This window comes from Hypanus sabinus, chromosome 10 (assembly GCF_030144855.1).
Source record: "Hypanus sabinus isolate sHypSab1 chromosome 10, sHypSab1.hap1, whole genome shotgun sequence".
Taxonomy (NCBI): domain Eukaryota; kingdom Metazoa; phylum Chordata; class Chondrichthyes; order Myliobatiformes; family Dasyatidae; genus Hypanus; species Hypanus sabinus.
Window position 1 is genome coordinate 143,053,347 of NC_082715.1, and position 15,288 is coordinate 143,068,634.

Sequence of the window (15,288 nt, forward strand, 5' to 3'; positions counted from 1 at the left end):
ATTGTGGCCTAACTGAAGTTTTATATAGCTCGCCACTGTTTCCTAACTTAGTGTCCTGACCGCTTGAAGGCAAGCTCACCGTACGGTCATAGAACACTGCAGCACAGAAACAGGCCTTTTGCCCATCTTGTCACTGCTGAACTGTTCTGCCTAGTCCCGTGGACCATAGCCCTCCCAACCATGTATTTATACAAGCTTCTCTTAAATGTTGCAGTTGAGCCCACATCCACCAGTCCCACTGGCAGGTCACTCCACACTCACTCCATCCTCTGAGCGAAGAAGTTCCCCTTCAAGTTGTCCTTAAATATTTCAACTTTTGCCCTTAACCTATAACCTCTAGTTCTGGTCTCACCCAACCATAATGGGAAACACCGGCTTGAAATGACCCTATCTATACCCCTCATAATTTCATGTACCTCTGTGAAATCTGCTCCTCGTGCACCTGTGCTCCAGGGAATAAAATCCTAACCTATTCAACCTCAGTTCCTCGGGTCCCAGCACCAACATCCTTGCAAATTTTCTCTGTACTATCTCTAACTTATTGATGCCTTTCCTGTAGGTAAATGACCAGTACTCTAAATTAGACCTCAGCAATGTCTTATACAACTTCAACATAGCATTTGAACTCCTGTATCGAGATGTTGATGTGTCTTTTTTAGCACCCTTTCTACCAGATGTTCACAGTTAAATTCATTGTCAGGGATAGTGGTGGCAGTGGGGAAGAAGTTATTGTTGGACCTTGAGGCCTGGGTCTTCGGGCTCCTGTGTGATAGCAGCAATGAGAAGAGGGCATGTCCCAGGGGCTGACTGGCTTCCTGCGTGTGCCTCTGTAGATATGCTCAGTGGTGGGGAGAACTGGACTCGTGATGGAGCTGTCCGCAACTGTCTGGAGCGGTTTGCATTGTTGTGCATGCTTCATCCCATATCAGGCCGCGACAGTTCGTCCCATATCGGGCGCGATGTAAACTAATCTGAAATCTTTCCTCTGTACATCTGTAGAACATGTTAGAATTTACAGTACGAAGTAAATACTTTATCAAAGTGCATACGTGTTATTATATACTACCTTGAGGTTCATTTTCTTGCAGGCTTTTACGGGAAGGTAAAAATCACAATAGAACTGATGAGAAAAACTTCATAAACAAAGACGGGCAAACCACCAATGTGCAAAAGAAGACAAGTTGTGTAAACAAAAGTTAACACTGAGAATATGAGTTGTAAAGAGTCCTTGAAAGTGAGTCTGTATGTTTTGGGATCAGTTCAGAGTTGTGAGTGAAGTTACCCACGCTGGTTCAGGAGACTGGTGATACTTTGTCAGGCAGGGTCTTCAATAAGTGGTAAGATCCTGTGTCATAATTGCAAAGCAAAGACATGTTATCTAGCCTTCTTACTTTTAGGGTTACCATGGAACAAATATTTTCTGTTTATGGATTAAATCAGAGATTAGACTGTAAGAACGTAAGACACAGGAGCATAATGACTGACAGACAGACAGACATAGCTTAGCACATCATGAAGTCTAGCTTCCCCTCTCTGACAGATGGACAGACATACTTTATCGATCCCGAGGGAAACTGGGTTTCGTTACAGCCACACCAACCAAGAATAGTGAAGAAATATAGCAATATAAAACCATAAATAATTAAATAATGATAAGTTAATCATGCCCAGTGGAAAAATAAGTACAGGACCAGCCTATTGGCTCAGGGTGTCTGACACTTCGAGGGAGGAGTTGTAAAGTTTGATGGCCACAGGCAGGAATGACTTCCTATGACACTCAGTGTTGCATCTCGGTGGAATGAGTCTCTGACTGAATGTACTCCTGTGCCTAACCAGTACATTATGGAGTGGATGGGAGTCGTCGTTAATTAGGCCATTCGGCTTATCGAGTCTGCTCTGCCATTCCATCATAGCTGATTTATTATCCCTCTCAACCCCACTCCCCTGCCTTCTTCCCATAACCTTTGACAACCTTACCAATCAAGAACCTCTCAACCTTCATTTTAAATATACCCAATGACTTGGCATCCAGGCAATCTGTGGCAATGAATTCCACAGATTCACCACCTTCTGGCTAAAGAAATTTATCCTTGTCTCTGTTTAAATGGACATCCCTATATTCTGTGTCTGTGCCCTCTGGTTCTAGACTTCCCCCTGCCATAGGAAATACCCGCTTCACATCCACTCGATTTAAGCCTTTCGATGTTCGATAGATTTTAGTGAGATCTCCACTCTTTCTTCTAAACTCCAGCGAGGTTAGAAAAATAATGTAGAGTTAACTTTCCCAGCACTTAGCAATCGTCTTTCTCTTTACACGAGACTGAAAAGCAGTTACTTTGCCCCCAAGCTGACAGGCTGATCATCACAACCTCCACTATGTAGTATCAACTAGTGTCACCTTATGCACATACAATTAGTCTACGTACTGTATGTTACAGATACTTGTACATAAACACAAGATTCTGCAGATGCCCCGAATCCAGAGTAACCCGTAGGAAATGCTGGTGGAACTCAGTAGGTTAGGCAGCGTCTATGGAGAGGAATAAATACCAATTCTTTATTCCTTTTCATAGATGCTGCCTGAGCCTGACTTGCTGAGTTCCTCCAGTTCCTCGTACACTGTGTTGTGTTGGATTTCATTAATATTTATATTTAAACTGTTTTTTTAATTGAATTCTTTATGTCTATTGTGTTTTTTAAATGTTGTATCAGATCATTTTATTCTTATTTACATTTGTGAACTGAGGAATGACAGCAAACAATCCTAAATCTTGAAATCACCGGGGCTAGTTCCTGGCTAGTCAGTCTGATGAGTCTGCGACAGATTAAAGGTTGCTGACAGTAATGAGGGAAGATTGCTGACAAAATTGACCACTAATGGTTACTGTGGAAACAGCTTTGGTACTAAGTGGATGTATCTGTCGGTGATGGGGCGATGACTTGTGGAGAAGACACTGCTGCAGTTGGCTTCTCAAGCAGAGTATGTGTAGCTTCATAAACAGACATACTAACCAACTCCCACAAGCCAGGTAATCATGGTTGTGCCTGATTGCATCTGATCCTCGCTGGAATCACCTATCACAATTTTCCAGGCACCCAGAGAGGTTACTCACAAAATGCAGGACAGCAGCTGGATGGGCAACATGTAAGAAGGGAAAAAAACAGCTGATATTTTGGGCCGAAACCCTTCACCAGGACTGGAGAGGAAGACAGATGTGGGAAAGGGATGTGCAGGTAATAGGCAAGATCAGGTGGGGAGAGGTGAAGGGCTGAAGAAGGAGGAATCTGGTGGGAGAAGAGAGCAGACCATGGAAGAAAGAGAATGAGATGGGGAGGAAATGGGAGGTGGTGGGTGGTCACGAGGGCATCGCAGGAAAAGAGAAAGCATGAGAGAGCCACGAGAATGGGGAACGGAAAAGGGAAGGGGAAAGGAGGAGAAATTACAGTGCAGTTATTCTTTTTTCCTCCCTCATGTACCTATAAAAATAATAATGAGCAGCTCAAATAACCTGTTTGGACATTTAATGTTGATCTGATTCAGCTTGACTTTCTCCCCGTCATCCTCCAATTCCACATCACTCCAACAATATACTTATTAAAACTTTGGGATTTTGTGTCTCACTGTTTGAAGCAAAGCCAAGTTTCTGGAACCGTATCCAGAATATTAAACTCCAGTGCTACTAAAGGACAAACACAAGCCCCACTGGAGAGATGTTTGTCGTGTAGCAGCAGCAACACTAACAAAATCCAACCACTACAAGCTGAAACCTACTGAATCCCTTCCCACACACCTCCACCTGAATTCACTGGTGGTACAATTCATTGATGTTTTCATCACCAAGGCTAAACTTTGAGAGGTTGCAGAGAATATTTAAAAATTAGAGAGCTTGCGAACTTCACGTTGGGATCTCATATGCATTCCCTTCCACTGCAGGTTTCGGGAGTCACGTAGTTCTGAAGAAAAAAATTTAGCAATTCTGCTTTATTGCTTGTCTATGTTATTTTTCTGTGCACTTTTATGGTATCTCTTTAAATTTTGCTTTGTTTTGTGCTCATGCCTTTATTGCAGTGGAAAGTTGAGATTAGTCCATGGGGAAATTCAGACAGTGTTTGCACCATTCTCGGAATAGACATCTGGAATGTGAATGGGTCTGGCTGAACTGGCACAATTAAATCTGATGAATGCCGTGCCAGTTGGAATACAAAGCTCGACAGCCTCAGCTCTCAAAGGGATGGGCCATTTAGTATGTGAGACAGGGTCTTGTGGTGGTCCAGCTTCAGACTAGAATTCCCAAATATCATCCCTTCACGGTGAGATAGGAGATAAAGTGTGATAATAAATGCTCAGGGCCAGCAGATTCCCCTTAGGGTGACGGGCAAGATGAAAATTGGGAAACCTTGGTTGATTAGGCATAATGAGAATCTGGTCAAGAGAAAGAAGACATCTACCTGGTTAGACCATACTTGGACTATTGTGTTCAGTACTGGTTGCCTCATTATAGAATGGATGTAGAAGCCTCAGAGAGGTTGTAGAGGAGATTTACCAGGCTGGTGTCTGGACCCGAGGACGTGTCACAGGGGGACAAGGCTTTTCTCTTTGGAGTGACGGAGAGGTGAATTGACAGAGGTGTACAAGACGATTAGGTGCATCCTGAGTGGATAGCCAGAGAAATTTTCCCAGGGCTGATACAAAGGGCATAATTTTAAGGTGATTGGAGAAAATGACAGGGAGAATGTCAGAGATGAGTTCTATAGACAGAGAGTGGTGGGTGAGTGGAACACACTGCCAGGGATGATGTTAGAGGCAGAGACATCGTACACCTCTGATTTTCAGTACAAATATGAGTCTAGTCACTTGCGGAAGTTCTCTGATGACTCTGTAGTGGTTGGGTGTATCAGAGGTGGGCAGGAGTCAGAGTACAGAGGACTGGCGGACAAGTTTGTGTAGTGGTGTGGGAGGAAGAGGACTGTGACTAGTCCATTATACATTCTGGGAGAGGAAGTTGCTGTGGTGGAGGAGTACAAATACTTGTGTGTTCACCTCGACAACTGACTTGACTGGAAAACCAACACCAAAACTGTTTACAAGAAGGGATGAGCAGACTCTATTTTCTAAGGAAGATGAGATCCTTCAATGTGTGCAGCAGAATGTTGGAGACCTCTTACCAGTCTGTTGTAGCGAGCCCAGTCTTCTTTGTGACGTTGTGTTGGGTGAGCAGCATTGGTGCTGGTGATGCAAAAACACTAAATAAACTCATCAAAAGGGCTGGATCCGTCCTTGGCCACAACCTAGACTCTTCTGAGTTAGAGGTGGAGAGGAGGTCACTGAGCAAACTCTTACCCATTGTGGACAATGTGGCACATCCTCCCCACCCCTACTGAATCGGCAATGCAACACCCTTTCAAACAGACTCAGTCAGCTCTGCTGTCACAAGGATCGTTACAGAAAATCTTTCCTACCAAATGCAATAAGCATAAACAACTGTTCAACTCTGTGTGTATTTGTTATTATTATTAGAGACATTTCAGAAACTCTTAGGGACATGGATGATAGAAACTAAAGTGCTCTGTAGGAGAAAGGGTGAGATTAACCTTCGAGTGGGTTAAAGTGTCAGCACAACATCATGGGCCAAAGGGCCTGTATTGTGCTCTTCTATGTTCTAGATGCCACATCTAGGCAGCTGAGGTCAAACAAGTTTGAAAGGACTTATTGCACATTTAAGGTGGAAATTAGGAGGGCATAAACAGCTCATTATATATCCTTCCAGGGTCAGGGGCTGGGGGTTGGAAGCCCGATGTGTACAAGTCAGAGTGTCTGGGGCCAAAGCTGGAGGTGGCCTGTCCTGGGTTGTGGGGGGGGGGGGGTGATTGTGTGGGAGTGTGTGTGTGAATATGTGGATGGGTGAGTTTAGGTGGGTGGGTGTGTGTGAGTGATTATGTGGATGGGTGAGTTTGGGTGGGAGTGTGTGTGAGTGAGTGAGTGGGTGGGTGAGTTTGGGTGGGAGTGTGTGTGAGTGAGTGAGTGGGTGGGTGGGTGAGTTTGGGTGGGAGTGTGAGTGAGTGAGTGGGTGGGTGGGTGAGTTTGGGTGGGAGTGTGTGTGAGTGAGTGGGTGGGTGGGTTAGTTTGGGTGGGAGTGTGTGTGACTGAGTGAGTGGGTGGGTGAGTTTGGGTGGGAGTGTGTGTGACTGAGTGAGTGGGTGGGTGAGTTTGGGTGGGAGTGTGTGTGAGTGAGTGGGTGGGTGGGTTAGTTTGGGTGGGAGTGTGTGTGACTGAGTGAGTGGGTGGGTGAGTTTGGGTGGGAGTGTGTGTGAGTGAGTGAGTGGGTGGGTGGGTGAGTTTGGGTGGGAGTGTGTGTGAGTGAGTGGGTGGGTGGGAGTGTGTGTGAGTGAGTGGGTGGGTGGGTGAGTTTGGGTGGGAGTGTGTGTGAGTGGGTGGGTGGGTGAGTTTGGGTGGGAGTGTGTGTGAGTGAGTGGGTGGGTGGGTGAGTGAATGAGTGGGTGGGTGAGTGAGTGAGTGGGTGGGTGGGTGAGTTTGGGTGGGAGTGTGTGTGTGTGTGAGTGAGTGAGTGGGTGGGTGAGTTTGAGTGGGAGCGTGTGAGTGAGTGGGTGGGTGGGTGAGTTTGAGTGGGAGTGTGTGAGTGAGTGGGTGGGTGGGTGAGTTTGGGTGGGTGGGTGAGTTTGGGTGGGTGTGTGTGAGTGAGTGAGTGGGTGGGTGGGTGAGTTTGGGTGGGAGTGTGTGTGAGTGAGTGAGTGGGTGGGTGGGTGAGTTTGGGTGGGAGTGTGTGTGAGTGAGTGAGTGGGTGGGTGGGTGAGTTTGGGTGGGAGTGTGTGTGAGTGAGTGAGTGGGTGGGTGGGTGAGTTTGGGTGGGAGTGTGTGTGAGTGAGTGAGTGGGTGGGTGGGTGAGTTTGGGTGGGAGTGTGTGTGAGTGAGTGAGTGGGTGGGTGGGTGAGTTTGGGTGGGAGTGTGTGTGAGTGAGTGAGTGGGTGGGTGGGTGAGTTTGGGTGGGAGTGTGTGTGAGTGAGTGAGTGGGTGGGTGGGTGAGTTTGGGTGGGAGTGTGGGTGTGTGGGTGGGAAATGGGCTTGTTTTGCTGTCGTTGTTTTGTTCTATTGTTGGCTTCTGCTGTTCTACTGATCATTGGGGGCACGCTATTTCGTGTGGTAACACTTGCAGCTGCTGCCAGCTCATCCTGAGGTGTGTTGGTTGTTAACACAAACAACACATTTCAGGATTCAGTGAAGAGCTTGTCTTGCATACTGCTTACGTGCATCAAATCATTACACAGTGCATTGAGCTGGAATATATTAGAATACCAGTGCAGAATAAAGAGTAAAAGTCATTGAAAAAGTGGAGTGCAGGTAACCGATAAAGTGTGAGATCATAATGAATGTAAGGGCAAGAGTCCATCTTATCATCTGGTAATGGTGGGACAGAAGCTGTCCTTGAGCCTGGTGGCACATGTGTTCAGGACTTTATACCTCCTGTCTGATGGGAGAGTGGAGAAGAGAAACTATTCATCAACTGAGAATGTGGGCAAAGGAATGAGAGATGAAATTCAACTCAGACAAGTGCAGGGTAATGCACTTTGAGTGGTTGAAATAGGGCAGGACATGGAAAGATAATAGCAGGGTCCTGGACAGTGTTGTTGAACAGAGACCTCGAGTACATACACACTTTCAGTAGATCCCTGCAAGAAGGTATATGGCACACTTGACTTCATCAGCTTTGGTACTGAGTATCTCAGCCCTTCATATAGAAACAGATATAGACCAACTCACCCCTTCATATAGAAACAGATATAGACCATCTCACCCCTTCATATAGAAACAGATATAGACCATCTCACCCCTTCATGTAGAAACGGATATAGACCATCTTTCTCCATACAGAAACAGATGTAGACCATCTCACCTCTTCATATGGAAACAGGTATAGACCATCTCACCCCTTCATATAGAAACGGATATAGACCATCTCACTCCATATAGAAACAGGTATAGACCATCTCACCTCTTCATATGGAAACAGGTATAGACTATCTCACCCCTGTATGAGCAACTATGGTCCAGCTGTGGGTTGACTGGGGCTAGTTTTGAATTTATACTAGAGCTTTCGTTTAGCTGGGACTATGCAGAATAACAGCTTGGCACAGACTAGATGGGCCAGAGGGCCTGTTTCTGTATTATAGTGCTCTCTGACTCTCTGACTCTGGCAAGAGAGGAGCTCAATATCTACACTGCCAAGCACTATTAAGAATTCTATATCTTTCACCGAGGTTTTCTGAAGTTGAGAGAGTTTGGGTCTTACATTAATCAGTGGACCATTCTCCCATTCTGTAAGGTGAGAATATTTGTTGTTAACTAAAGGAACCAAAACTGTACAGGAATTTTGCATTGGCCATTTGTAACCATTACCTGGAAGCTGTCAAATTCTTCAATCCCTTTCTACCTGGAGCTCATGGGGCTTTGCAAGCCCATCAATGCCACCTTCCTTTGCTCAACGTGGCCAGCAATTTGATCTAAGCTGCTCAGCGATTAAAAAGGCAATTAAAACCATAAGCCATCCTGTCAGTGTGTTTGAACAAGTGGTTAATCTGCTAATCTTCTCCATTTGTCAGCAAATTCCACAATTTTAATCTTTAATTTATGAATAAGATGCCCTCCAGCCTCACAAATCATGACTCTATGAAGTTAGCTTTAAAACCAAATTAACATGAGGTTGTTTATACAAGGGCTTCTGATAAATAGGTCACTGTGTGACACAGGGGTATTCGCTGTAATTACTCGGTGCCTTTTGGAAGAATTCCAGTTTCCTATGTTTAATATTCATTGAAGAATTCCCTGAGATTCAGTGAAACTTAATTTACCATCCGTCAGAGATCTATCTATACCTGGAGCCCCAAAATTCAGGACTAACTCAGTCTGAGTTAACAACACAGTCCTTTTAAAATATTGATGTGCAGTCTTTTTCTGCTTTAGTTATCATTGAATTTCATAGGATTTCTGGAACTCTCTGACATGTTATATTTTAGGAGACACTTAAAGAAGAGATTAGTCTTCTGGGATCTTATCAAGTGATTGTCTTACCTGCTCCTGGATCCTCCTCAAGTGTGTTGCATTTGGCTGGGTTAGTCACCAAACCATTTCTTATTGTTATTTCCACTTACTACTACATTTTAATAATAGTGGTAATTCCAATGATCTCCACAAGATATTTCACAGAATGCAAAAAGCAGTAAATATTCAGCCTACAAATTACTTTCAACTACTAAAGTGCCAGTCAATGCCTATCTACAATAGGAGAGCTCAAAGACAAAATCAAATTTATTATCAAAGTACATGTATGTTACCACATTCTACCCTGAGATTGATTTACCTGCAGATAAATAAAGAAATACAATTGGATTTTTGAAAAGCTATTCAAAAACAATGACAAAGGATTGATCTGGGGGAAAAAATATTTACCAAACACTTGTATTGGTAGAGAGGGGAGAGGCTGGGAGGGTGATGGGCTGAACGTGGGCAGAGAGGATGCTGCAGCCAGTGTGGACCAGCTGGGACAAAGGCCTGTTTCTGTGCTGTAGTACTCGATGTCTGCTTAACATTACTATCCTGAGGAAAAGATTCTGTTTGTTTACACTAACTAAGCTCACTACCATGTCCTTCACAGAGTGCTGGTCTGTGGGATTCTCCAAACTGGAAGCGATGAAGGGAACTGGTGATGAGGGGGAACAGGAACTAGCCTGGACTGGGAGGAAGGGTTAACTCTTTCCACAGATTGTATTGTTTCAGTTCAGCACTCATTTCTTTTCTATTTCCCTCCTGCTGATGAGGGATAGTTACATTACATGTCTCATCCAAGTTGCCTTGCTTCGAGCTTGCAAGGATAATCTTCCCTGCAATAGGTGTCACGGGTAGACAGTGGAGGCTTGGACATCCAGGTCTGGAGACTCCAGGACTGTTTGGGAGAACAAGAGACCATGGAACCCAACAGGGACCATCTTTTTGGCTTTATGCCTGTTCCTGCCATCTTGTATGACAGCACAGCCCCCGTTAAAATTTCAGAATTTCAGCCTTTCCCTGCACCACAAGTAAGATGTCCGTGTTCCAGTTTGCAGCACCGTTGATCACCTGTAACTGACCTGTTGTGAAACAGGAGAAGTTTTCCCACGAAGCAGCAGTGGGAATTCTTTCGCCCCAGGACAGATCTCGTGTCATGTGAGGGAGGGGATCTCATTGAAACCTATCAGATACTGAAAGGCCAGGACAGAGTGTTTGTGGAGAGGTTGTTTCCTATAGTGGGTGTCGAGGACCAGAGAGTACAGCCTCAGAATAGAGGGACGTCCATTTGGAACAGAGATGAGGAGGAATTTCTTTAGCCAGAGGGAAGTGAATCTGTGGAATTCATTGCCACAGATGGCTGTGGAGGCCAAGTCGTTGGGTGTATTTAAAGTGGAGGTTGATAGGTTCTTTATTCGTAAGAATGTCAAAGGTTATGGGGAGAAAACAGGAGAATGGGGTTGAGGGATAATAATAGCCACGATGGAATGATAGAGTAGATTCAATGGGCCAAATGGCCTAATTCTGCTTCTATTTCTTATGGTCTTACGATGAATCTGCACACTGCATCTACAAGTTTTAATTATTAGAATTGTGTGACAATTTATTTACTTTGCCTCTCTCTCTCCATCCTAGCAAAATATATCGGATGTTATCTCGACAGCAACAAGCAGAGGGCATTAAGGGGAACAGCGTTCTTTGACTACAGAAAGATGACCATATTTCGTTGCCAGGACAACTGTGCCGAAAGGTAGGGTCATGGAATTCCATTTACTGTGTATGAGGGTGTGTGAATGCGGGCAGGAAATTCTCCAGGGCTGGTGTTCCCAGAGTCACAGAGCAGTACAGACCATTCGGCCCAAAGAGTCCATGCTGACCCTGGTGACCATCCAGCTTGTCCCAATTTCCTGCATTCGGCACCTCTCCATGTTCCTATCCAATTGTTTCTTAAACGCTGCTACTGTTCCTGCCTCAACCACTTCCCCGGCAGCTCTTTCCATTCACACCTTCCGGTACGTGAAAAATTACCCCCAGATCCCTTTCCCTTCTCACCCTAAAGATAACCCCATTTTGTTGCCAGGAGAACTGTGCTGAAAGGAAAGGTAATGGAGTTCCATTTATCGTTCTCTTTCATGCTCTTCCATGTAATAAGGACATAATAATGCATGAAGGTATTTAACTCTTGGGAGACAATGACAATTTGTTTATGCTCTGCTTCACCAGTTTCATTGGCACTTAATTACTTAGAAACAGAGAGAAAAACCAAGAGCAAGATAGAAGAATGATAAAGGGCCAAGGACGTGGCTGGAAAGACAGGCCCCTATTGTCCTTGAGCAAGTGCAGCCCTTCCAATGACTGTACCTCCACGGTACCAATGAGGAAGAAATTCCAGCTTTTAGATCCAATGAGAATGAAGGACCAGTGAAATATGAATGTGTGTGACCACCTAGAGCAGGAAATTCTCCGGGGCTGGTGTCCCCAGAGTCACAGATATACAGATACAGGCCAGTCGGCCCAATAAGTCCATGGTGACCATCCAGCTCACTCCAATTCCCTGCATTTTCCCATATTCCGATAAAGCCCACCTCTCCAGGACTCTGTGCTTCTGGAATGCTACCACTGTACCACTTCCTCTGGCAGCTCATGACAAATACCCACCACCTTCTGGAAGAAAAGATTGTCCTTCAAGACTCACAGCAATTCCACAGCCCAACACCAGGCTTCTGTCCCCAGTTATAAGGCCCTTGATTACGGTTCTTGTATGTAAAGATGAACCCTTGACCCCACAAGCTACCTCGGTCTTGACCCTTTCATCTCACTGTCTGTCTGCACTGCACTCTCTCTTTAACTGTATCACTTTATTCTGCATCCTGTTATTGCTTTTCACTTGTACCATCCAATAGACTTATGTTTTGAAATTATCTGTTTGGAAGCTGTGCAAAATTAACTTTACTACTGTATTTGGTACATGTGACAATAACAAACTAATTTACCAGTTAATTAGATTCCTAAACTGTGAAGTTCGTCCATTTTGAAATGATCTTTTCCTTGTGTACCGTTCTGTTGCCCTGTTGCTGATGTGATAGAGTGACAGAGATACAGCACAAAACAGGCCCTTCGGCCCATTGAGTCTGTGCTGACCATTTACATTACCCCTACATTAATCCCACTTTATTCTCAGCACATTCCATCAACTCTGCCCGGATTCTACCACTCACCTACACACTAGAGGCAACTCAGGATAATTAACACACCCGCCCGCATGTCTTTGGGATGTGGGATGAAACCAGAGCAACCAAGGGGAAGATTAAAGATGAAAGATTAGTTTCATTTGTACATGTAGATTGAAACATAGAGCGAAAAGCGCCGTTTGCGTCAATGACCAACACAATCTGAGGGTGCCCCGCGAGTGTCACCATGCCTCTGTCACCACAGCTTACTAACCCTCACCCGCACGGCTGTGGAATGAGGGAGGGACCCGGAGAGAACATACACCCACCTACAGATCGCGGCGGAACTGAACCCCGATTGCTGACGCTGTAAAGTGTTATACTGGCCCCTCCGCTACCAAACCGTGGTCACTGGCAGACTGCAAACTCCACACAGACAGCAGCTGAGGTCGGTACTGAACCCAGGAGGCTGGAGCAGTGGGGTTGCACCACAGTGCACCCAAGTGTTAATAGCCTCTCTCATTTGTATCTGCAGGGGCTATCAGTACGCGGGCCTGGAGTTTGGAGCTGAATGTTACTGTGGACACAGGATCCAGACCCAGAACACCAGTGAGTCCGAGTGCAACATGGAGTGTAAGGGGGAAAAGAGCAGTACGTGCGGAGGCCCGAACCGGCTGTCTGTCTACCGACTGGAGCTGACCAACGAGTCCGCCAGACGCTGTAAGCCCAGTAACAGTTGTTCAGCACATTCACAGTCTATCTCCCTCCATAGCACTGCAGCGTGAAACGTTCTCACACACATACACCAACTTCTCAATCAAACACTGCACAGAGTGACTTCTCTGGTCTTTAGGTGGAACAGAGCTGATTGGGCAATAACCTGTCAATCATGCCTAAAGACCTGGGAATGGGATGATTGAGAAGATTTGATTTGCAAAATTCAAACTACTGTACTGTACGTAATCACCCTGTCCCACATTTATTGCTGGATCAATAATTATTGGAACACTTTGCAGTAGTTTTGGTCATGAGTTCCTTTTGTTGCTGCTTGCAAAACTGTTAGAATCAGAATCAAATTTGTTATCACTGACATATACCTTAGTTTGCTTTTTTTGCACAGCAGTACAGTGCATTACATAATAAACACTATAAGTTATAATAAGAAATATAAAATATAAGTAAAGTTCAAAGTTCAAAGTACTTTTATTGTCAAAGTATGTATGCAGTGCACAACCATGAGGTTTGCCTTCCCAGACAGCCCAGACAGGGGATGATAGCCCTCGGCCTGGCCAAACTTAAATCGCGTTTGGGTGGATGCTGCACCATGTGACCCTTGTTACAAATCAGTGCCCCGAAATAACAAACTGTACACAATATGCAGTTAAATGATTGAGCATTATAATTCTTAATTTGACAATGTGGTTAGTAAAGGAAACAAAAATAAAGAGAAACGGCCCATTCTCATGAAACAGTCTAATGCGTTGGGGCTCACTGATAAGCCGGTCGTCCACCATCAACTGCCTCTGATCATCGCTGACCTTTGGACCCTCGCTCCAAGTTCAGTCCATCCAGCGGTCTACCAATTCTCTCCGTTCTCGTCTTCTCTCCCCATCTCTCTCCAGCAAAAGACCAGGAAAATCTCTCTTCCGGACTCCCAAGAAAGAACAACATTTCTCTCACTGGATAGTCCCTGCATTCCAAAACCCCATTATCTCTAGTCATAACCCAAACATTGCTGCTACAGAGAAACCATTACATTAGCAGTAAAACCTTACAACATGTTACATGTACATTGGTGCCTCCATAGCAGATGGTGATGTAACCAGTTAGGTTGCTGTCCAGGGTAAATCTGTAGAAATTTGCCAGAATCTTTGATGAAGAAGCTGCAGAAGGTTGTAAATCTAGTCAGTTCCATCTTGGGTACTAGCCCACAAAGTAACCAGGACATCTTCAGGTAGTGGTGTCTCAGAAAGGCAGTGTCCATTATTAAGGACGCCCAGCACCCAGGGCATGTCCTTTTCTCACTGTTACCATCAGGTAGGAGGTACAGAAGCCTGAAGGCACACACTCAGCGATTCAGGAACAGCTTCTTCCCCTCTGCCATCCGATTCCTAAATGGGTGTTGAACCCATGAACACTACCTCACTTTTTTTTAATACATATATATTCTGTTTTTGCACCATTTTAATCTATTCAATGTACATATACTCTAATTAATTTACTTATTTTTTCTTCTTTATTATATATTGCATTGAACTGCTGCTGCTAAGTTTGCAAATTTCATGACACATGCAGGTGATAATAAACCTGATTCTGATTCTGACATAACAAATCTCCTCATTTCCTAATGAATTATAGCTACTGTCATGCCTTCTTCATAAGTGCATCAATGTATTATGCCCAGGAGAGATCTTCAGAGATGTTGACACCCAGCAACTAGAAACTGCTCACCCTTTCCACAGCTGTCTCCTTGATGAGGACTGGTGTGTGGTCCATTGTCTTTCCCTTCCTGGAGTCCACTATCAATTTCTTTGTCTTACTGACGTTGAGGGCAAGGTCGTTGTTGTGACAGCACTCAACCAGCTGATCTATCTCACTCTTGGATCCCTCGTCATCACCATCTGAGATTCTGCCTACAACAGCTGTTGTTTCAAACTACAGTCACAGGTATCCTGGAAAGAAATGGAGTCTTCCTGTGCTGTTTCACAAAAGTAGTCAAGCTTTAGTGGGAAACCTGGTACTGGCAGTGTGGTCAACAGGAAAGCCAAGTATGCTGGAAACACTCAACAGGTCAGCCAGCATCTGTGGAAAGAGTACCAGTCTTACTGTTTCAGGTTAAAGATCTTCCCTCAGAGTTGGGCCAACAGTTCACTCTGTTAGAAATATTCCCTTTGTCCTATCTAAACCTCCTCTTTCTCAGTTCTGACTCATTGACCAGAGGTTTTAACAGCTTCTCTCCACAGCTGCTGACTGACCTGCTGAGTATTTCCAGCATCATTTCAGCCCCACAGTATTTGCAGATATTTGTTTTTTTTGTGATTTTCATTCAAACAACACAGC

The 15,288-nt window shown here is 44.8% G+C and overlaps 1 protein-coding gene across 5 annotated transcripts in view; it reads left to right on the plus strand.

Annotated features, from left to right (window-relative positions):
• LOC132401189 (sialate:O-sulfotransferase 2-like) overlaps positions 1-15,288 on the plus strand; it is a 764,445-nt gene that overhangs the window by 423,833 nt on the left and 325,324 nt on the right. For all 5 annotated transcript variants that reach the window (XR_009514518.1, XR_009514517.1, XM_059983172.1 and 2 more), the window contains 2 exons: positions 10,694-10,808; positions 12,764-12,948. Coding sequence is in view for 3 of the 5 variants with exons in the window: in XM_059983172.1 (XP_059839155.1) it covers positions 10,694-10,808; positions 12,764-12,948 (300 nt within the window). In the remaining 2 variants the exon portion in view is untranslated. The remainder of the gene's footprint in view (positions 1-10,693; positions 10,809-12,763; positions 12,949-15,288) is intronic.